Source organism: Canis aureus, chromosome 14 (genome assembly GCF_053574225.1).
Source record: "Canis aureus isolate CA01 chromosome 14, VMU_Caureus_v.1.0, whole genome shotgun sequence".
NCBI classification, from domain to species: domain Eukaryota; kingdom Metazoa; phylum Chordata; class Mammalia; order Carnivora; family Canidae; genus Canis; species Canis aureus.
Window position 1 is genome coordinate 46,363,391 of NC_135624.1, and position 23,068 is coordinate 46,386,458.

Consider the following 23,068-nt stretch of genomic DNA (forward strand, 5'->3'; position numbering starts at 1 on the left):
CGTGGTGGTTGCTTGGTAAACGCTGATTAAATGACTAGATTTGCTCTCAAGGATTAGCAACGTGACAATTTCTCATGAATCTGCCCAAGACATGTTAACAAAACTAAAAGATCAAAAATATGGCTGAGAGTGAAACATAATTCTGTTATTCTTAACATAAATCGTACCATTCAGTAATTGTGCGATTAAGCAATTACTCATTGCCTAACGAGCATCACCAACTACAGAACGTTCTGTACCGAGCAAGGTATGGGCTTGGGGAGGTACAATTTACATCAGATTTAAAGAATGTCATTAAACTACTGTCACAAACACACATAAATGTCAAGTGAACTGACAGCACGGCTTCATGTCCTTTTTCAAACTGCCAAAAAGATTTTTAAACTAAGGAAATGAAAGAAACATGGACAAATGGGAAAAAAAATGAAAGTTTTTTTGCATGTTGGCTTAAACTATTTAAAGAACAGCATTTTTATGAAGAGTTCTGAGAATGATTAAAATGAAAATCTGAAACTGACCCAGTTTGTGTGCCCTGTTGCAAGGGAAGGAGCCTTGTGTACTACCAACCGCCGAAGTCACTGTATTGAACACTGATGTTGCTGATAGTCATCGACGTCTGTGTGAGCGCTCTGACTTACAAGACAGAAGGACAACAGATGATGCTCTCCTCTCAATGCACAGTTGCACTTCCAGATTTACTGAGCTTTTTGTTTTATTTTTTTAAAGCTCAGCTCCTCAGCTCTCTATTGCTCCTCACTAGCTAAGTTCAACTGCGGACAAGTGTGCCTAAGGACACTAGGATTCCGTATCTGCCCTTCTCGACACTCCAGCTCCCTACTTAACACCTGTTTGATGTTCACATTTACTCTGGCGAGAAAAAATTTTATGTGAGATACAAATGTGTTTAAACGTGGTTGATAAATACAGAATTTCAGAGCCACCACATTTCCCATTGTCCAATCCCAGAGTGGACTCATTATCATCCATCAATAAAGCACAATATGAAACAGGCAATGTGCTGTGTGAGGAAACAGAATGAAGCCACAATCAATTTTACCAAGGAGCTCGCCACCTAAGCTAGGCAAATACAGCAGTCATACGTGAAACAATTTGCTTATGCATAATACTTCAGGATATTATAAATGACACATTTTGTGATACATCACTTTGAATGTTGAAGACGTGCTTCAATAATAAAGGATAATGATAACCACACAATTTTTTTGCTGGGTATTATGCTTGTACTATGTACTTATTAACATGCCTGATGTTATTTAACCCTCATGATAAGCCTCACCAGTAAGCTCCATTATCACCCCCACTTTGTAGATACGGATCCTTGAGACCATGTCCTTGAGATTCTTGACCTCGGTCAGAATGAGGCATGTATGAGAAACAAGGCTTGAGGTTGACTTTGAAGAATAGAGGGTAAAAAAAAGGAGATTCTCATGAGTGCACTTAAATTATTGAATCCAAGAGGCACTTTGAGTTATTTATATATTTTCTGTATCATCTTTTTTTTAAAAAAGACTCTAAGTAAAACAAATAGCTCTTTAATTTTACAAACATGGGCTGCCCAGGTGGCTCAGTGGTTGAGCATCTGCCTTTGGCTCAGGTCGTGATCCTGGGATCCGGGATCGAGTCCCGCATCAGGCTCCCTACAGGGAGCCTGCTTCTCCCTCTGCCTGTGTGTCTGCCTCCTCTCTCTCTGTGTTTCTCATGAATAAATAAATAAAATCTTTTTTAAAAATTTTACAAATATCCTTGTAAGAATCTACAAACACTTTAAAACTGAAAAGTCCGTGAAGAATAGCTACAGTGAAAAGGAAACACACCAAGAAATTGGGTAGATGGGAAAGGAAAGGTATGCCATGGAGAAGGATGCACCTGCAGTTTGAAAAAAGAAAATCATCACTATCGTGGGAAGGGAAAAAAAAATCTCCTGCTATGGAAACTGCCACTATTTAAACTTGAACAAATTAGCTTCTTCATTAAAGGTGGTTCACTGCTCTTCTCTGTTCTAGTGAATGATGCCACCACCATCTCATCACCCATGCCATCACTCAACATTTCTAGTCGGTCAGTAAGGCCTGATTGCCTGTAAAAGTTCTTGTTACCGACGCATTAAGAGCCTTCAAACAATAGCATTTCACTGTTGTTACTTATTTATGGAAATATGAACAAGATTGTGGGGCTGTTCATTTTATGTATGTACATAATATATACATTCTAATGTCTGTTCTTTGTAGGTATATCATAAAGACTATAAAACAGAGTTGTAATAAAAGAGAACAAGTTCTGCATTCAGATACAGCTGGATTAATTTAAATATTAGGTTTACCATTTCTTGAGTACATCACTTAACAACTACAAGCCTCAGTTTCTTCACTTGTAAAATAGTTATCATGACCTTGAAATTAAGTAACGTATGTAAAGCACATCACATAGTACCTGACACAACTTGGGAGCTCAAGCAATTTTAGTCATCATACCAGTGGATTTTTTTCACAAGACATAACATACACTCATAAATGCATACTTGCTAACCGAACAAGGACTATAGGATATATTTTCAAGTGATTTTGTTACATGTAATTTTAAGAAATTTTCCTTTTTTTAAAAAAAAATATTTTATTTATTTATTCATGAGAGACACAGAGAGAGGGAGGCAGAGACACAGGCAGAGGGAGAAGCAGGCTCCATGCAGGGAGCTTGACATGGGACTCGATCCAGGATCTCCAGGATCAGGCCCTGGACTGAAGGCAGCACTAAACCGCTGAGCCACCGGGGCTGCTGCAAATTTTCCCCTTTGTATATGTATTTTTTTTCTTTAAAGATTTTATTTATTTATTCATGAGAGATACACAAAGAGAGAGAGAGGGGCAGAGACACAGGCAGAGGGAGAAGCAGGCTCCATGCAGGGAGCCCGACGTGGGACTTGATCCCAGCACCCCAGGATCATGCCCTGGGCTGAAGGCGGCGCTAGACCACTAGGCCACCAGGGCTGCCCTGTATATGTATTTATTTTCTAAACCATCCTATTAATCCAAATCCTTTGCATCAACGAGAGGACAGACCGGCTCCGAAGTAGTCAGATACGGCAGCAAAGCTCAGTTCAAGTACTGGAAGGACAGGATCAAGGGAAGAGTCAAGGTGACCACAGCAGAGAAGCAGAGCAGGTGTTTTGCCTCCTGAGAGGCCCAAAGACATATTCGAGCTGCCCACAGCTGCCCTTGCATTCTGCCAATTGGCCCTTTCTCCCTACTTCATGAATATTCCATAAACCACCCGCTTTCCAACTCCCAGAGAATAGAAGTGGTCACCCTAAACCCCCGCCAGGCCATTAATAGTCTATAGGTCACATACGGTGACAATGAATCCAACCACTGGTGACCCTACCCAGGGGACTGCTGAGTTACCAAATGTCATGTAGCCTCTCAGGGCAATTCCAAATAAGGAGTTTAAGCACATTTTAAACACAGGCAGCATCATTCAAATAAGTAAACGGCCATACAAGTTGGAGTACATATTTGAATAAGCAAATTTCATCTGTCTGATTAGAATCTCTACCGAAACCCCAAACCTTATATATTCTTAGGATATTTCCTTCCAACAGTATGTTTTAAAATTTTGCTATTAGCACATTCTTCCTCCTTCTAAATGTCCTCCTCCCTGTTTCTCTCTCTCTCTCTCCCTCTCTCTTTCTTGCTCTGTTCCTCCCCTCGCTTCCTCCCCCCCCTCTACTTTAATGTGTTCTCAACCTTGAAAGTTGAACTTAATACTGAAACCATTCAATGACAACTGGCATTCCAAAGCCAGCTGTGCTCTGGCAGGAACGTGGACTTAGGAGGACGGGTGGGCAAACCTATTCATCACTGTCTTTAGGACACAGATACCCTTCAAGTAAGCCGATGCGGAGATCGGAGTTATTACACAGACATCGTCAAACACTGTAGAGGACATGAAGCCTAGGATGTACATTTTGACTAGATTTCCTTCCCAACCCTTAAATACTATAGATCTAAGCCTTCACAAACAGATTTAATCTTCTCGACATTGCTTATGTCATTTGCACTCAGGTCACCCATCCTGCCAAGAGGAGTTACTGAATCAGAGTGGACTCAGCCCGTTGCATGTGTTCAACTGAGCATTTACTGGCAATGGCAGCTGCTCCACGCAAGAGCTATGTTTAAAGGAGCGAATAAAGATTACTGGTCCTCTTCCCACCTTGGAAAATGCTGCAAAATATTTTTATTCTCATTAAGTGGCACTTTTAAGTATTTATAATATTCCATTACAGCACCGGTGCAAGTTTACTTTGCAAAAATGAAAAGAGAATTATAGCAACTCATTATAAACCGAAAAAAAAATATGTATATAAAATATGTCTCCAAATCCCGAATCTCTGGACTCGAGCAATCCTGGGGTTGGGAGAAGTTAATAGCTATGTGGGAGAGGTCGTACGCATGTTTTATACTTTCAATATTATTAGAAGATCATTAGTAGAAATATGTTGTTTTAAAACTTAAATGCTAATCACTAGTGATAAAAATGTGATACATAGCTTTCAAAGTTGTGAGAAAATAGAGAATAAGGAATTAGTCATAAAAAATATTACAAAAGTTAATATTAAGACTATAAAAAGTATAAAAATCAGACCAAATAGAATTCAAGGGAAAAGGTATTATATGGGACCACCTGTATTCTGAATGGAATCCCAGCAGTACGTCCGTCCCTCAGCACTACCACAGCACGGTCACCATCTAACATGCCACACGTATAATATTTATGCTCCGTAAATCATCTGTCTCCCTTTTCTCGTCCTAAATACTTAAGCGTAATCTCCATAGAGCAGGATATTTGTTGGGGGGAGGAGTGGGGTATGTACACGTACACAGACCATAAACAGAGTCTGTGCCATGGTTGGAGTTGGATGTCTATTCTTTTGAACAAGTTAAAAGATAAAGGAATTAATGAATGATTTAATAAATAAGGGAATGGGTTATTATCTACAGACAACAAAATTGATAATTTATATATTCTTTGATTTGGGCAAAAGAGTTTTGGACCACCACTTGTCACAACTACAATAAGGACATGGATAAGTGACCACAGACCCTTGTCTGCTGATTCAACAAGGAAGCTGAGTAGAGTAAGAGTAAGAAAGAAAGAGATAGGGATGCCTGGGTGGCTCAGCGGTTGAGCACCTGTCCCTGGCTCAGGGTGTGATCTGCGGTGTCAGGATCAAGTCCCTCATCAGGCTCCCTGCCCGGAGCCTGCTTCTCCCTCTGCCTACGTCTCTGCCTTTCTCTCTCTGTCTTTCATGCATAAATAAATAAAATCTTAAAAAAAAAAAAAAGAGAGAGAGAGATAGTAGAGGAGGAGGAGAAGGAGAAGGGGGATTTGGGAAAAGATGAAGGGGAGCTGCCTATTTGCTTACCCGTTTTCATGATGATCTTGCTGTTTTTGTACAACCAGAGTCGATAAGGAAAAAGTTACTTAAAAACTTTTTTTAAAATCACAGAATCACTAATGCGCCCAGTATGAATTACAGTAGCTCTTAGATTCTTTTAGGTCTGTCCCTTTAGAACAAGAATTTTCAATCTTTGCTGTACATCAGCTACAACTATGGGTCTTCTTGTTTATCGGTTTTATTTTCTTGTTTAATACAAGGGCACAGGTCCCAACCCAGCCCCATGGGATAGTTCCATTGTGGGGTCAAGTTAAGAATCACTGCTTTACTTTGTTCAGCTAACCCTATGAAAATGCCTTCACAACCCACTCAAAGATATCCACAGGTTCCTCTCAATAGTATACATCAGATTTTGCCCCTGTCAAAATTTTTAATTCTGGCAGGAAGTTTCAAACAATTAGCTCCACATAAATCTAGCTCATCCAGACCTTTTAAATTTTTAAGCCATTAATCACCATTTTAAACTTTTAATCTACAATTACCGTTTTCTCTCTTTCTGGATTTTAATGACTTAGAAATTGTTACTGTGATTTTCTAATTTTCAGTTTTTCCCCTGGCCATGCAAATCTGACCAAAGAGCTGAAATCTTAAACTGAAGGAGATTAAGTCAAATACCTGCAGAGGTGCTTCGGGATGCTTTTCTCTCTGCACTGGAGCAGCTGGTATTTCCTGGAGGGCTTTTGATGACTTCCTTTTAGCTTTTTCCATTTGAATATTGGTAAAATAATTCACAGCAGCAAATTCAATAAGGGCAGAAAACACGAAAGCAAAGCAGACAGCTATGAACCAATCCATGGCCGTCGCATAGGATACTTTGGGCAACGAATGCCGTGCACTGATGCTCAGTGTGGTCATGGTGAGGACTGTGGTTATTCCTTCAGAAGCAAAAGAGCAAAGAGACAAAATACTTTACCATTAGTTCCATGCAAACAAACCAACAAACCTAAGGATTTGGTGGGGGGAGGAGAACAAAGTTTGTAATATCTAAACCAAACCATCTTTGATGGAAGATTCAAACCCTAGTGGTTCAGTGAAATTATTAGCACAAGTTTTTGAGTAAGAGATGGATATAATTAAAATCCTGGCTCTTCTACTCATTGGGCTCAGAGGGACTTGGATTAAGTGAGGAAAACTCATTGGGCTTCATCTGATACTTACCTATCGCATTTGCTGTAAAGATTACAAGTATCTATGGCACCTACCATATATTGGATTGGTATCAGTAGCTGAGCCAACATACCTGAGAAAGTCAACACGCACACCCAGCAGGAAGTGTGGCTCATCAAAGCACTCATTCTCAACCGGAAGTGAGAAGTTGATAGCATTGTTATTTGGAGCATCAGAATTTCTGAGATAGCCATGGCCCGTTGCAATGGAGAATCACGACCAGAACAATCATGAATCATAGATACTTATAACCTTTCACTGAATATTACCTACTGACTTAAGATAATAATAAAATAATAATAATCTAGTTGTGAAAGCTTAAGTCACAAGAAGCAATAACTTATATTTTCTGGAAAAATAGATTTCGAGTATAATTTGATTTTTAAAATACTGGACATCTATGCATCAGTTTGTGGTAGGCAGGAAAATCTTTGCAACAAAGAATGGCGGTACCTCTCTTCCATCAGTAGGCTTCTGAGGCATATAATCTTCAGGGAAGTCTTCTCCTAAGCCTGAATAAAAGGTTAGTCTCCATCTCAGTGGAAAAATTCCACTTGCTACTGGGGCTATAGAGAATATGTTATTGAAGGATGCTAATAGTTGTCTCTCTCTGCATTTTTGTCTATCTGTATATTTCATCTATGTTTTCTAGCTAAGCTTGGGGATTTCTCTGAGAACTTACTCTATCTACTTAAACTCATTGTATATAATGCCCAGAATAGCTCCTGAATTGGGGAGGATGATGATGGTGATGATGATGATGATGAAACAGTCACCTAAACTACATATTCCAATCGTGTTAATCCTTTACCAAAAGCCAAATAATACATGTCAAACTGAAGAGACAGGGAGCCCCATGCAACACTGAAAGAATGATAATATTTGAAATAAGGAAGAAATTATATTGTCTCCTCAGCTCAGCATTTAATTACTTTCTGCCTTGTTCCCTAATTGTTCCATGCATGGGGCCTGTCTCTACAGTTTCATTTACTGTAGGATTTCAGGATTTACCATACCTCATAAAATGCTGAATACTTGATAAATGCATAATAAATAAAAACTCATTTTTTTCGGCTCCTCGCCAATCCATTTTTCTCCAGTCCCTTCCGAACTGTTAATGTTTAGAACATAAAAAATCACAGCAACTGTGCATTGTATAAACTATAGATCTTTTAAAAAATAGTCCATAAACTCTACAGAGAAAGAAACTTGCAGATTTGGTTATATTCCCTTTAAAAAAAATATTGTGTGTGTTTTTTTGTTGTTTTTTTGTTTTTAGAATTGTATTCATCTGAAATAGATTTTTAAAAGTCTGCTGGGTCAGATGTGGAGATATCAAAATCGCTATGAAAATGGAGTACTATGATGTGTTGGATTTCATTTCAGAAGGAGACCTTAGGGGCACGTGGGGGGCTCAGTCAGTCAAGCATCTGCCTTCAGCCCAGGTCATGATTTCTGGGTCCTGGGGTTGAATCCCGTGTTGGGCTCTCTGCTCCTCAGGGAGTCTGCTTCTCCCTCTTCCTCTCTCTCTCTCTCTCTCCCTCTCTCTGTCAAATAAATAAAATCTTTAAGAAAAAAAAGAGAGACTCTAGAACTTTTAGGCCTCCATTTGATCTCAGAAAAATGGCAGCATTCCCATGCTGCCTGTGAGATGTAAATTAACTTGGAAAATTTTAGCTACAAAGTTTGAAGATAAATCAAAGTTTTTCCTCTTATTTATAAAAATTTAAGTTTAACAGCTTATTAAGAATTCAAAAATGAAAAAAAAGAATTCAAAAATGCTCTACAACTTCTGTATATATATTTCCTCTACTATCACAGAAATTATGCTGAAAGTACTTGGATATAAAATATGAACAGTGCAGCCTAAATAAGAATACTTACTACTTTGAACTCAGAAAATTCTACAGAGCATAATGTGGTAACCAAAAAGGAAAATTCAAACTCAAATATTAGTGATTTAGGATTTCCCATGTTGTTTTGAAATTTTTTTTTTTTTTTTTTTTTTTTGTTGTTGTTGTTGTTGTTACCGGAACAATTTCTCCTGCAGACCTGAAGTAGCGGTCTTCGTCTTCACCTGTTGTCACGTGAAGAGATTCCCTTATTAATGCTAAGTAAATAGGATATTAGGCAATTGAGCCTTGAATCTCAAAATGACTTTCTGATCACTAGGGAGCGTAGATCACCAAGTTCATGAAGATGTTAAATGATGCCATGGACGTAAATACAAAAAAATCTTGCAAAAAAATATGTGGCCACTTTCCATTTCTCTTTCACTGGTTTGAGTCCATTTGAATTTAAAGTTTGTAGAACACTCCTTCAAATATTATGGTTCACATTTTATGACTGTTGGCAAAGTTAGGAAAGTAACCTGTATAAACAATTGGCCAAGTGTTTGAAGTTGCCATCCTTCTAGACAAAAAGTTTTCTCTGCCTTGTGGTCAAACTTAAAGAAAACACTAGCATGACAGGAATGTGCTTAGTACAGCTGTTTTTAGACAGAGAATTTGGTTAAATAAACACCAAAAGAGTAGCAAACAGAAGCCAACCCTTCAGATAAGAAGACATGCTTTCCTCTGCATCTAGGAAGACAGTGCATCTGCTCTAAATGGCTTAGCTGGCATCTACCCTGAAAACATTTCAACAACCATAGAATTTTTTTTTTTACACATTCGAGTATTGATGCCAATACCTGCTTTTATAATACTGAATATGTACCATATTGGCTGGCCCAGGAGTTGGGAGAGGACGTGTAAGAGTAGGCTAAGACTGTGCACAAGAGTAAATTTTTGGCTGGCCACTCCACGAAAACGAACTAGTAATGATTTAGATATGCCAGCTGGCATTTACTCCGGTTTAACATTTTACTATACTGGAATAATTAGAAGACTTAACGGCATACAACTCTGCAGATAGAAGGCCCTGGGAAAGAAGTTAGCATACTCTGCTTCTCATATTTACACTAATTAATTTGGGGGGAAGGAAGAGAGTTTGTTTTTCCATGACCTCTAGTGACAACCCTGACCCAGCATCTTCCCTCCCTGAGTGAAGAGGAAATGAAAATCAGGGAAAAGAAATACTAGCCCAGAATTAATGTTTTACTTAAATCTCATACGAAATAGATTGCTAATGCTCCCCAAATACTTAAAAATTTAACTTCCTTAGGAAAATGCCATCTCAGTGCCTCAATGAACAGTTTAGTAATTACCATTCTAACACATCTTAGGTCTTTGAAGACTTAATTATTGTGCATAATTTCCCTGGTCAATCAAAACCAACATCTTGGCACATGAGCGCAAGACAGGCAAATGTCACAGTTCAAATGGAAAAAGCTACCCACAAATTATCTTCAGCACACATCCATACAACCTCACTCAGAAGCTCTGTCTGGAATATTTGACAAACGCCTACATCCTCATACTTTCTGTGAAGACAGAATGGCAGAGTAGAAATGCAGGGTTCTCGAAGTTAGAAGCTGTCCTGGGTCCATCACTTTTAGTACGTGACTTTATACAAGTTTCTTGATTTCTTTGAGTTTTTTTCCTTATCTATGAAAAACCAACAACACTTACCTTGCTGAGTTATGGTGAAGATTATATAAGATGGCAAATCTTACCATCAGCATTAGTAGTATTACCAGTATCCTTACTACCTGCCACTCAATTTCCTTACGGTGTCTTATCTGTTGGAAATGTTGGGTGGACACATCTGTAACCAATGTCATCCTGCTCCACACCACTGGAGATTTCTATCGTTAGGGGACAAGTGAGACAGCACAGCGGCTACCAGTTTGTATTCAACCAAAAAAGCTTTCAAAGTTTATCAAACAATCACAATAACTAGAAAATTCAGAGGACATTCACATTATAGTATCAAGTAGTGATGCTCAAATGGGGTAGATGGCAGCGTGGACAGGGCAATAAACAGATAAATCAAATTTATTGTATGACAGGCATTGTTCCAAGTGCTTCATCCAAATTAATTCATTTAATCTTCATAGCAACCCTGGAAAGTAGGTGTAACCATTCACCCTGTCGTAACACATGAGGAAATGAGCAGAAGTAACACATTGATGGTTTACAGCAAATCAGTGGTAGACCTTGTGGTTAGAACCGAGGCTGCCTGGCCGCAGAATCTGTGTTAGGACACCATTACCTCTTCATCAGATGCACACATGATGAGTCAGTATTTTCTCCTCTAGATATTCCCTCAAAAAGGTGATAATACATGTACTGGTGATTTTATGTTTATTTTCAATGATAGTCATTCCTGCAATATTGATATGATTTGTGCCAGGGAGAACTGTGGGAGTTTGGTATGTGCTCAGCCTCCACAGGCACTTCCTGCCCAGGCAGGCTGACTCCTAATATGATACGTAAAGACCCAAGTTTACTATGCACACTAAGTGAGATAAGGAGCATAAAGGACTTGCCTGGTATTATACAATAAAACAATATGTTTTCCTGAAAAGCAATTAAAAATCAAGGAAATCAGGACTCTGGGTGTCTCAGTGGTTGAGCATCTGCCTTCGGCTCAGGACGTGATCCCGGGTCCTGGGATTGAGTCCCAAATTGGGCTCCCTGTGTGGAGCCTGCTTCTCCCTCTGCCTATGTCTCTGCCTTTCTCTGTGTGTCTCTCACGTACAAATAAATAAAATCTTAAAAAAAAATAAAATAAATCACAACAAAATAAATCTCCTCTATGTTAGAGAAGTATGAGAGAGTCACGAGCATGTACTAAGTGCACCACGCACCCTCCCATGAGCACGGCACATCAATCTAAATCCTCACTAGTCTATGAAGAAGAGATGTACTAGGATGGAGATACATGTGGACGGAGAAAACAAGTGCCAGATTCTGGTTTCAAACCCCAATCTATTACAGTCCAAAGCTTAGATTTGTTATCTTCTCTTTCATTTTTATGCCCATTTTTAATAGGTTAAAGTTTATTCAACACTTGCAATGGGCAGTTATTCTTTATTTTTTATTTTTTATTTTTTTAGTTATTCTTTAATTGAACCCTCACAGCTCTATGAAGCAGGTAGTGCCATGATACCTGCCATATCCGCTCACTGGCCTCCTGGAGTCATACCTTGCCCCCAGCATGGACCCTCCTGTAACAGTTTCCCCAGTAGGGTTCTCGAGTAAACCTAAGATTCAGAGGGAGTGTAGGTGTCTACGGAAAATTTCCTCATGTTTAAGTGCATTGAGGACACTAAGACTTCATCTGATCAGTTCTCTATAAGGATGGGGAAGTGAGATGAGAAGCTCCCACTTCCCCCAGTCTCTTCTCACCAGCACTCCTTCAGCTATTGGGTGATAAGGGATATTATACATGGCTTTGATCCTACCAACTAGAAAAAGCAGAGGGAGCGTGACATCTCTTGTGAGGGTTGTACCTCCAGTCCAGAGCAACTGGACAGGAGGCACATTTTCCTTCTTACCCTACTACTGAATGCTTTTGTCACTCACAATCAATAGAAAAAGAATAGAGGAATATGTTAAATTAAATAAATATCATTATAACTAATTATATTACTTAAAAGCATGGCTGATACATAGAAAACTTATCAACAGCTATCAAAATTCAAAACTGATGTGTTCTGGACCTCATACTGTTTAAAATATGATATACAGGAAGCCACTATAAAAACAAAAAGAGGAAAATGTACTATGTTCAGGAAAAAAAGATGTAAATAGCACATAACAATGAGTTAATAAACTAAGCATATAATACCGTTCAACTCAATGCATTTAAACCACTTGCATTTTGTTCCTCTTCATTAAAAGGCAAATTATTCTAAGGCTTTCATACTCATTCAGCCATGACTTTTATTTGTCTTATTTTAAGTTCCCAGTGCATTTCATTTTAACACCTAGATATGATTTTAATTCAATTACACAGCATTAAGGTAGGAGCACAAGAATATCACGAAAAGTGAAATCATATCCAAATTCCCACTTGGTCTGCATCTGCCCGGTCTCAAAGGGAAATACAATGGGGCCCCAAAGGATGGGATCGCCTACCTACATCCCCTCAAGCCTTATTTGTATTCGCTGGGTAAAAATGAAAGTTTAGAAAGAAAGAAAGTCAGCAAGCAAGCAAGCTATGTGATTCTTTTCTAAATACAGCTTGATAGATCACTGTTTAATATTTTCTTAGGAAAAAAAATGATGTCAAAGAGCTACTCCCATGAATCGTGATCAAAATATAATGTGAACAAAAATGCCCAAGAAATGAATTGCACTTACCAAATACAGTCCTAGCTGGAACTGATTCCTTGTTTATCCAGAATGAAACTTGAGAAAGAATCACTGTCATAATACAGGGAATGTAGGTCTGAATCATAAAGTAACCCATCTTCCGTCTCAGGTGGAAATAAACTGTCATAACAATATATTCACCTGCAAATAAAACATGAGGAAAGTGTATTATCGGTTATGCACCAATTAGTCAATGAATTCATAATCATATTTCAGACTCAACAGTATTTTAGACAAATAATGATGTGCTGTACACAGCAAGCAAACTGAGAAATATATAGTTCCTAACTAGGGAGGAAAGGATATTGAACATCATTACACAGAAAAATACGTTTGTTCTATACAGTGGTTAAGCAATTTAAAAAATTAAGCTACAACTTTTTAAAAAAATCTTGCAAAAAAAAATCTTGCAGTGCTTTCTATTTTAAAGTTCTGGTACGGAGAAAGCAATTAGCCTTCAATTTCAGCATTTTTAAGAGCAAAATTTAGACCTAACTTTTATGGAAAAATCACTAGAAAAAAATGGAAATACATACACACATTTGAAAATCTAAGGTTTAATTTGGAAAGAATTGAAATACACGTTATATATACATATATGCTGTGGGAGAGGCTGTCTCACTGCCTTGGTTTTAGGAAAGAGCTGTCTTTCTAAATGTTATACATGTGAAAAAAATACAAAGAGACGTGTATAGCACAGAGCCATTTGTAACATCCCTGAGTTCAAGTATATTTTACGGGCATTTAAACAAAAATCTAGAAAGCTAGTAAGGGAAACAAACCATGAGATTTCTGAAAAACAAAAACAAAAACATGAGATTTCTGGTAGCTGGGGGCTGCCTGGGTGGCTCAACAGTTGAGCATCTGCCTTCAGCTCAGGGGGTGATCCCGGGGTCTGGGATCAAGTCCCACATTGAGCTCCCCGCACGGAGCCTGCTTCTCCCTCTGCCTGTGTCTCTGCCTCTCTCTCTTGTGTGTCTCTCATGAATGAACAAATAAAATCTTAAAAAATAAAAGATTTCTGGTCGCTGTTGATAAATACTTTTAACGTAACATCTGAAAGCGACATATTAGGAAAGTTACTTAGGAAAGCAGTGGTCTTATTCTCAGACTGTGGAGCCCAAAATTCAGAAGATTCAAATCCCAAAACGTGTTTTCAATCCCATTTGCAGGCTAGACAATGAAAGCCAAGTAGCATAGTGACTTTAATCATTAAGCATCTCACCCGTAATGGACTTGATAGTTTCACTTGATACAGTTTGCCCAACCAAGTCATATTGGACCAAGCTGGACGACTCCTTTGGAACTTCCACTGATTTCTCAGGGCCTTTGGTCCAGGTATAAATCATCTCACTCTTCGGATACGCATCTGAATGAGAGCCCAGAATGGGATTAGAGTCAGTGGTCCTTTTTCACCAGTACTGATGGTCAACACTTAAGAATATTACACTTGTTCAAGAAACATGGAATAAAAGTAAACACTCATCATTAGGATTTATTCAAACATGTTTAAGATTTGGAAAACTGTAGAGATTACATGAACAGCCTTGATTTCTTGTTTTCATGTCAAAGAATCAGAGAAGGAGTGACTAAAATTAAGGCAACTTAAATGTCATACATGCATTTGGATGCATGCGTTTGGATGTGTGTCCATATTAATAGGACAAGCAGTTGAGGAGCAGAAATAACGCCCCTCCACCAAGAAGGCACTTCCTTCCATTCTAACTCCCTTCCAGGGTTTGACCAGTACTGACTTCCTCCATCCTAAGGCAGTTCCCCCAATTAGAAACGTACCAGAGGCTGCCTAGAATAATAATACAGCAACAAAACCAGAGACAAATCGGACTGTGGGGCCAGCTCTCCAGGGGTCGCCCATTGCAGACTGCCTCTGGGCAGTACACAGGCCGGTCGGGAACCATTCTGCAGGGATGACTGGCTCTGCTGTCTGTAAAGCTCTCCAGGGAATATAATCACACAACCAGTCCCACTACCTTTCAACTCTCACAGTCAGGACATTTTCCCTTTCGCCTTCAACGAATGCATCCCAGTGGCAATTTAAGCCCATTTTCTATTATTCGGTGTTCAATGCGAATGGAAGCCAGCTGCTCGCTTACCAGTCCACCTACCACAGACAGCTTGGCTCACACACAAGTATGTTCAAAAGAATCGGTTCCCTGCCCAGACCTTCCTAAAATGGCTAGAGCACAGTAGGTCCTCAGTGAGACCGTTTAATTCTACCAAGGAGTTGATACCTGGGGAGACACTATGTTTACAAGCGACTTCACAAAACAAACTCTGAGGCCTGTGTGGTCAGTTAGCGGTGAACAGCTACGTGGCAACATTTCTCTCCTGAGTATATTCATGCTTCATCATACATTCAAAAGACCCTGAACACTCTGTGCCTGCCCCTGAGAGTCTAAATCAGGCATCCTCCTCTTGGCTAGCCTACCTGGGTGGAATAACCTTTCTCTTAATGACTCAGTATTTCAGGCAGGAAGTGGGGGCACGGGCAACATGGGTGAGGGCGCTCAAAAGGTAGCTCTCTTTTTAATTCCTAATCCCAAAAATCAACTTCCAAAGAGTGATTTCTTTATTTAGTACCTTGATTGAGTATCCACTGTGTTCACGTCACTCCGAAGAGTGCTGTGTATGAGAACCAGAGGGGGCTGAGTGGGAAAGAACTTCCCATAGATAAGAAATACCTTGGGGCGAAATTTAAATTATTATATGATTATTATTATAGTAAAGACAGATTTTAATCCTGCCCCCAGTGAGATCATCCTTCCTGTTTGTTTTTTGTTTGTTTTTTTTTAATCTTCTCTCATTAAGTCACTGGTCAGAAAGCAAATGACTCTCTCTAGCATTAACTTAGCTCACTGAATACTGTGATTCCTAGGGGTTGTAAAAGAAGGGCGATGGCCAATTCTCATTAAGTTAAGCAGTGAGCAACGTTAATAGCAGCCAAGAGTTTCACAATCAGTGCACTAAGGATCTGAAGCAATAAAAGCCAGCACCTATTTTTGGTAGATTCTGATTGAATCAAATGATTTGAGGCAGACATTAGAAGAGGCAATCTCATTTTTCTGCCATCTCAGAGAAAGCTTAGGGGGAAAGAGTTTCATACTCTTTTCTACCCATTCATTTCACCTGCTTGCCTTCACCTCCTCAAAATATGCCCAATTTACCCACCTCCCAGCTTCTCCTCTAGTAGCGTCCTTGTCTAAGCCACCACCATCTTTGATGTACTAAAGCAATAGCCTCCAACTCTTCTCTGCTTCTACTCTAACCTCCCTACAATCCATTCTCCATAGAAAAGCTGAAATGAAATTGTAAAATGTCAGTCAAAGAATGCCAAATCTCCTAGCAAAACACCCCAAGGGCTTTCTGTAGCGTTTACACGAGAATCCAAACTCCTTAATGTGGTCTATAAGGCAGTATATTATCCGGCTGTCTATATCAGACTATGTCTCCTGCTATGCTTCCATCGTGCTTCAGCCACTTTGATACTAATAGTGCTGCTGATATTACTCTAACCCTGGTCATTGCAAGAAACCCTGAAACTTCCCTCACCTTTCTTCAAATCTGCCATAGAGGAGTCTGCTTGTAACAGACACTGCTCAATTACTCCCTTCCCCACTAAAAATCCTTTGCACTTTCTTTGTCACACCACCAACACATGGGCTTTAAAGGTCCCTAAATTCACCACTGACCACCAACCTATTATCAACAAGTCAGTCTACCTGGGCTAGCTGTACATATAGATTTTTTTGGTTTTTGGAAAAGGGGTTGGGATAGTCTCCTAAAAGTAAAATCTTGGAGAGTTGTTGTCATCAACAATGATTTAAATGGATAATGGGAAATCACGTACATATATAAGTATTAGCTTGCATTAGATAATAATAATTCTAAGAATATTTGTATTGTAACTTACAACTTCCAAATTTCAAAGGGCATGCATGACCATCCATGGGGAAATCCACCAATCTCATGGGACACTCTGCACTTATGGTGAGTCTATAGTGGAGAAATGCAATTATAATTAACTCTCACTTTAAAAATGTTCTTAGGACACCTAAAATGAGAAAGATGGGAAGAAGGGAGGAACGACAGAAGGAGAGAGAAAGGGAAGGAGGAAAGAATGGAAAAAAGCACAAAAAGGGAAGGAGGAAAAAGAAAAAAAATGACTACCTCATTGTGTATAAAATAGTGCCATTTCTCATAATTCTAAAAAGCTTATTGGGAGCTGTCATATTATGTGAAACAGATTTCTTTCCATTCCTGAAGAAAGTATCAGGGGTCCATACTTTCGTTACCATCATATTGTTCAATCTCAAAATTTCAATTGGGCCATCATATTTTAGTCTTTTGTCAATCCACGTCTGTCTGAAGAACACATCCATTGTGTATTCCTAGGGAAATTAGTTTGTGACATATTCAAATCACAGACAACTACACATAAATATGCATTAAATTCTAGCCTCCTTCCCACTCATAAAAAGAAAAAAAACACCCAAAAAAAACCTAAATTAATAGAAGCAGAAATTTTCTTAAACCAGTAGAGCTAAAAGATTCTCAGCAATTAAAGCATGTTTTGTCCATCTTGATACCTTAATCTTCTACTTTATTAGATAAGTAAATTACCATACACATGAATCATTCAAGAGTAAGTACTATAATTTAATAAAACTGCCAGCACCAGGTAATTACAGTTATACTTTAGACCAGGTAGAAAAATTAGTAAAAGTGTAACAAATATCATTGCATAATTAATCATAAAATTGCAAGCATCTCTAAGACAAAGTAAAATATGTAAAAAGCAATTTTATATTCACAGAATTTATTAAAGTTAACCTAGGAGCCTTAGGTCAAGGGAAAAGGTAAAGTAGGCCCTCTGACCTTTAAACTACTTATATTTACTAGTAGAGGGCAGAACTGAATGGACGAGTTCATCCTGACCAGTGTTTGGTGTTCTAACCTCTTTCAGCATGAGAGAAAGGCAGGGCAAGAAGGGGTTGGGTGGGGGCAGGGAGTGAGCATTTGGGCCAACATGGAATACTAAATGCAATTAGGACTACAGTATAGTTTCCTACAAAAACTAATTATATTCTTCAATTTTCTCCTCTTCAGTGATTTTTCTAAGGAAAAAAATCACTACATAAAAGGTGGTGCCATGGAGACTAGTAACAGGAAAGTTCTCTTCTTTGTTGAGAATGACTCCAAACCACAAAATAGTCAAATGTTAGAAATGCAAATTCAATGTCTTACTCCTTAGAAGCTTTTGAGACTAATTGGGCAGTTCTTTGACTTTCTAGCTGTGTGTGATTAACAACAAGATAAATATTAATTGCCCTCTCTTCTCCATGTTTTCTTCAAACCTCAAGAGGTACATTATATTTCCCAAATACCTACCATTTCAACATCAGAGACAGGTCCAAAGCTGGTGACATATATGTCAGTTTTTACTTCTGTAACAGGACCTAGTAGGTATGAAGTAAGTAAGAGTGAAAAAAATTACCAATGTTACAGGCAAGGAGGATAATTAAAGAGTAAATACAGATATGATGTGTTTTTATGGGCATCTTAAATTTTCAGTGAGATAATGCATTTCTACAAAAAAAAATGTAGACAAAAGAACAGAATCAGAAAGCAGTGTTTATTTACGGGGAAAAAAATAACAAAAATAAAACCCAATTATTTAGGGGAACCTTGTTCCTTCAAAAATACATCACCTCTGGGCACTGTTACGACAGGCAGCGCAGGAAATAAAAGTTTTTGGCCTTTGTAGTTTTTTTATAGTCCATCATCTGATTGGCCGTTAGTAGAGAAGCAAGCTATTAAGAAGAGGGAACTTAGCCACGAGAGTGAGGAGATAAACTCGAATGGTTGTAAGGGATGCATCTTTGGAGAGCTGAGAATTCTGGGAAATAACCTAAGCACAAAAATGATTCATGTCACCTTTAACAATAGGCAGACCGTCCACTGGTGACTGAGATCAAAGATAAACTCTCCTACAAGTCAGACCTATTCACTTCTTGCCACCTACTAGCTGTTTGATCTTGGGCAGGCTATTGAACCTCTCAAAAGCAGCAACCACACACATCAGGCAAGACTGTTGATAGGGATCAAATGAAATTGTTCATATAAGACCCTGAACACAGTGACTCTCTTATGAGAGTACTTATTAAGTAGTAGTTTCTCTTTGCTTCTGATACCGGCCACTACTGAGATCCTTCCTAGGCCTTAATAAGACTGGTTCGGAAACAAACATGTGGGTGTGTTTGGCAGAAAAGAAGAGAGGGCATCATGACTGGACTGACACAGATTCTAGACAAAGGAAAATGGTCACAATCTGGGTTTAGCATGGTGTTTAAAATCAGGAATTGTGGAATTTAAATTTGGCTCTGACACTTATTAAATATACGATCTTAGTCAAGTCATGAATCCTAATAGGTAAAGGTTTTAATGAGTATTAATTGAAATAATAAATGTAAATGACTTAGTACCAGTCTCTAGAATATATACACTCAATAATGATAGTCATTATTATTATATATACCTTTTTATTACTAATAAAAATTAAAAATTGCTGCCCTCTTCAACATCATTTCCTTAAATGATGGTTGATACCATTGTTTGGCCAGGAGGTAGATATTCTGTACTGGAAAGCATAACATCTGTTATCAAGATGACTATTTCCTTTAGATACTGGTTGGGCAATTGGATTTATGCCCAAAAGAGAAAAAAAAAAAAAAGACAAAGAGCAGTTGGTGTGGCTTAATGCCCTAGGTTTAAAGTTATCTTCATAGAAATGAATCAGAATATTTCTCCCTCTTAAATAAGTATCCTAAGAAAAATATATCCTTTGTAAGTACAGCAAAAGAAAAGGTATAGATTAAATTGATCTATCGTGAGCTTTCATTTCAAAAAGAATAACCACACACACACTTTGGAAAACAGATAAATAAGATGCAATTAAAAATTAGGTAAACAGATAAAATAAGTGTGAGAAGTTAATTGGATTTTTATTTGAATGAGCAATTGTAAACAACAACAAAAATATGATGGTCATAAGCTCATTAAGCCAAAATATTCCAGGAATAGACAGGCAATCCAAGAAGATGGTAATATGTGTTGAACTTTAGATAAGATAAACTCTCCTACAAGTCAGACCTATTCACTTCTTGGTGAATTGATTCAAAGTGGTTCAAGAGTGGCACAAAGTGGTTCAAGAGTGGCACAAGTCACTCTGCTGGTTTCTTCAGAACAACAGTGATGCAGTTCGCATTATTCTAGTTTACACTGTTCATCCAATTTCTAGAACACTATTTACCAAACTATGTCCTGTAAAACATTAATACCATAGATGTTCAATGAGAGCGAGGGACATGTAGAAGAATTAGGCCAATGATATTTTTGCTTACAAATTTATTTTAAGGTGTGTGGGGTTATGCTAATTCTTGTAGTTACAATGATTCCATGATAATGATGGGTGTTTTCTCTTTTTCTTTTATTTTATTTAAATTCAATTACTTAACATATAGTGAATAACAGGTATTTTCAAAACCTTACATAATACTTTCTTAATGGTTCTTGAAAAATATTAGTGTTCAGAATTACAATCTTAGTCTTGTTTCATTAGTCTGTGATACTATTCAGTATTTGCTTTACATGATCATATTGGGCTTTGAGATTAAGTGAGAGTCTACAGATACATGATTGGTAAAGGGATTTCACTTGGACACTCACTCAATAAACATTAATCAAGCAAGCACCTGCTGCTGGTCAGATCCCATAGTAGGCCTGGTGGCACCATGGTAAACAAGACCTAAGAGTTCCCAGTCTCGCCGGGTGCTTCGTGTAGGTAATGAACCACTAAATTCTACTCCCGAAAGCAATACTACACTGTATGTTAACTAACTAGAATTTAAATAAAAATTTGAAAAAAATGAAATGAAATGAAAAAAAATTCCCTGTCTCCGAAAGTGAATATGCTATCAGAGGAGACTGAGTATAAATAATAAACTAAATGGAAGAATCTTTTCATTCCTAAGAGGTACAACACAGGCTGGTAATTGAACAAGAGACTGGGAAAGCCTCGATTTGTGAGCCAGGCTTCAAGGCGGTAACTTTTAAACTGAGATGTGGAGGGTGGGCATTCGCCACTGGAAGGGCAGAGACCATTGCATTCCAGGCATAAAATACTTCAGGGTAAAAGCTCAGAGGCAGGAGGGATCTTGGTGAGTTCAGGGACTAGAAAGGAGGCCGGTAAGGCTGCCGCAAAGCAGGTAAGGAAGAGAAGGCTACGAAATGAAAACCACATAAAGAGAATGAAAAGCAGAGTCAGTGGGACAGAGACCTACCCCTGAGCCCATATTCTAAAGGGGCATCTTCCAAGCAACATACTTAGAATACGTGTTAGAGTGACAGCTGTCATAACTTCATGGAAAAGAGCTTGTAGAAATCCTGGTGACAGATGGGCAGCACATGGAGAGGTTGTGATGGGCTGAATTGAGTTCTTCCCAAATTCACATGTTGAAGTCCTAACCCCCCGTTCCTCAGAACATGACTGTATTTGGAGTTGGGGTCTTTTAAAAAGGGAATCACGTTAAAATGAGGTCACTGGGATGGGCTCTAATCCAATGTGACTGGTGCCCTTAAAAGAAGAGGAGATTAGGACACAGGAACACACAGTTGAAAGGCCACGTGAAGGCGGAGAAGATACCCACCCAGAGCAAAGGGGAGAGGACTCGGAAGAAGCTAAGCCTTGCTCACACCTTGATCTCGCTATCCTGTGAGCCACTCTGTCTGCGGTATTTTGTTTTGGCAGCCCAAGCAGAAGAATAGAGAGATACAAAAGAAAGAATTACCTTCTGTTCTTTCCCAAAAGTTCTCTTCCTTTGATATTCAGTATAATTCTGCCTTAGGCTGTGAGGAAGTTTGATTTTTATCCCTTAATCATTGGAAAGCCATCAAGAGTTTGAAGTAAGGAAATTATGTGATCTAAATTATGTCTTTTATAAAATCACTCTGGCAGTTGTCTGGCCAGTAAATGATAGGGAGGCAAGTGGAGCAGAAGGTCTCTTCTAAGAGGCAACCATACTAGCCTAAAGAAATGATGGTGGCCTACCCTAGGAGGCATGGCGGTGGCCTACCCTAGGAGACATGACGGTGGCCTACTCTAGGAGACATGGCAGTGGCCTACGCTAGGAGACATGATGGTGGCCTACCCTAGGAGACATGGTGGTGGCCTACCCTAGGAGACATGATGGTGGCCTACCCTAGGAGACATGGCAGTGGCCTACGCTAGGAGACATGATGGTGGCCTACCCTAGGAGACATGGTGGTGGCCTACACTAGGAGACATGATGGTGGCCTACCCTAGGAGACATGACAGTGGCCTACCCTAGGAGACATGGCGGTGGCCTACCCTAGGAGACATGACGGTGGCCTATGCTAGGAGACATGATGGTGGCCTACCCTAGGAGACATGACAGTGGCCTACCCTAGGAATGCAACAGTGGGGATGGAGTGTGAACAGAGGGCATGCTGGCTCATAGGGAACGGGTTTTTGTTTCCAAAGAGCAATAAGCAGAGATATAATAATTCTATTTAATGAAGGCCTACCATGTGCCAGGCAGGACACCAGCGTCTTTCCATACACTATTTCATTTAACTCTCACAACACCCTCCAAGGGTGATATTATTATGAGAATTTTCTGGATCTGGAAACTGAGCTCACAGAATTTAAATATGTGCCAGAGCCAGAATTATAACCCCCTTGTACTGATCTCCCAAGTACATTCTCGCCTGACTATGCTAATGGTATCACTAAATAATAAACCAATAATTAATGGCTTATATAATTTCCTATCTCTTGCATAACATACCATATCTAAATTTCCTAAATTCTGTTTATGCATGGTTTCTGAGCTATGTTCTTGCAGTTCTTTCCATGCCTTTGCTCTTATCTTATTATAGCTTATTTGAGTCTTTCATCCCTTAACAGCAAAGATGGAATCTTAATCCTCTTTGAAGTTCCCAACTAGCATAGTGCTTTGCACATACTAGGTGGTGAATAAGTATGTGTTCGTGTTCTTAATATCATCTCACTAGTGATTTTAAAACTTCCCCAAAAGAAAAATTACTTGGATTCATCCGTTACACC

General features: G+C 38.9%; 1 protein-coding gene across 2 annotated transcripts in view; it reads right to left on the reverse strand.

The window, feature by feature from the left end:
* GABRA4 (gamma-aminobutyric acid type A receptor subunit alpha4) overlaps window positions 1-23,068 on the reverse strand; it is a 218,039-nt gene that overhangs the window by 184,310 nt on the left and 10,661 nt on the right. For both annotated transcript variants that reach the window (XM_077847917.1, XM_077847916.1), the window contains exons 3-8: window positions 18,313-18,380; window positions 17,092-17,312; window positions 16,835-16,917; window positions 14,129-14,272; window positions 12,892-13,044; window positions 6,089-6,348 (exon numbers count right to left, since the gene is read on the reverse strand). In XM_077847917.1, coding sequence (XP_077704043.1) covers window positions 6,089-6,348; window positions 12,892-13,044; window positions 14,129-14,272; window positions 16,835-16,917; window positions 17,092-17,312; window positions 18,313-18,380 — 929 coding nt within the window. The remainder of the gene's footprint in view (window positions 1-6,088; window positions 6,349-12,891; window positions 13,045-14,128; window positions 14,273-16,834; window positions 16,918-17,091; window positions 17,313-18,312; window positions 18,381-23,068) is intronic.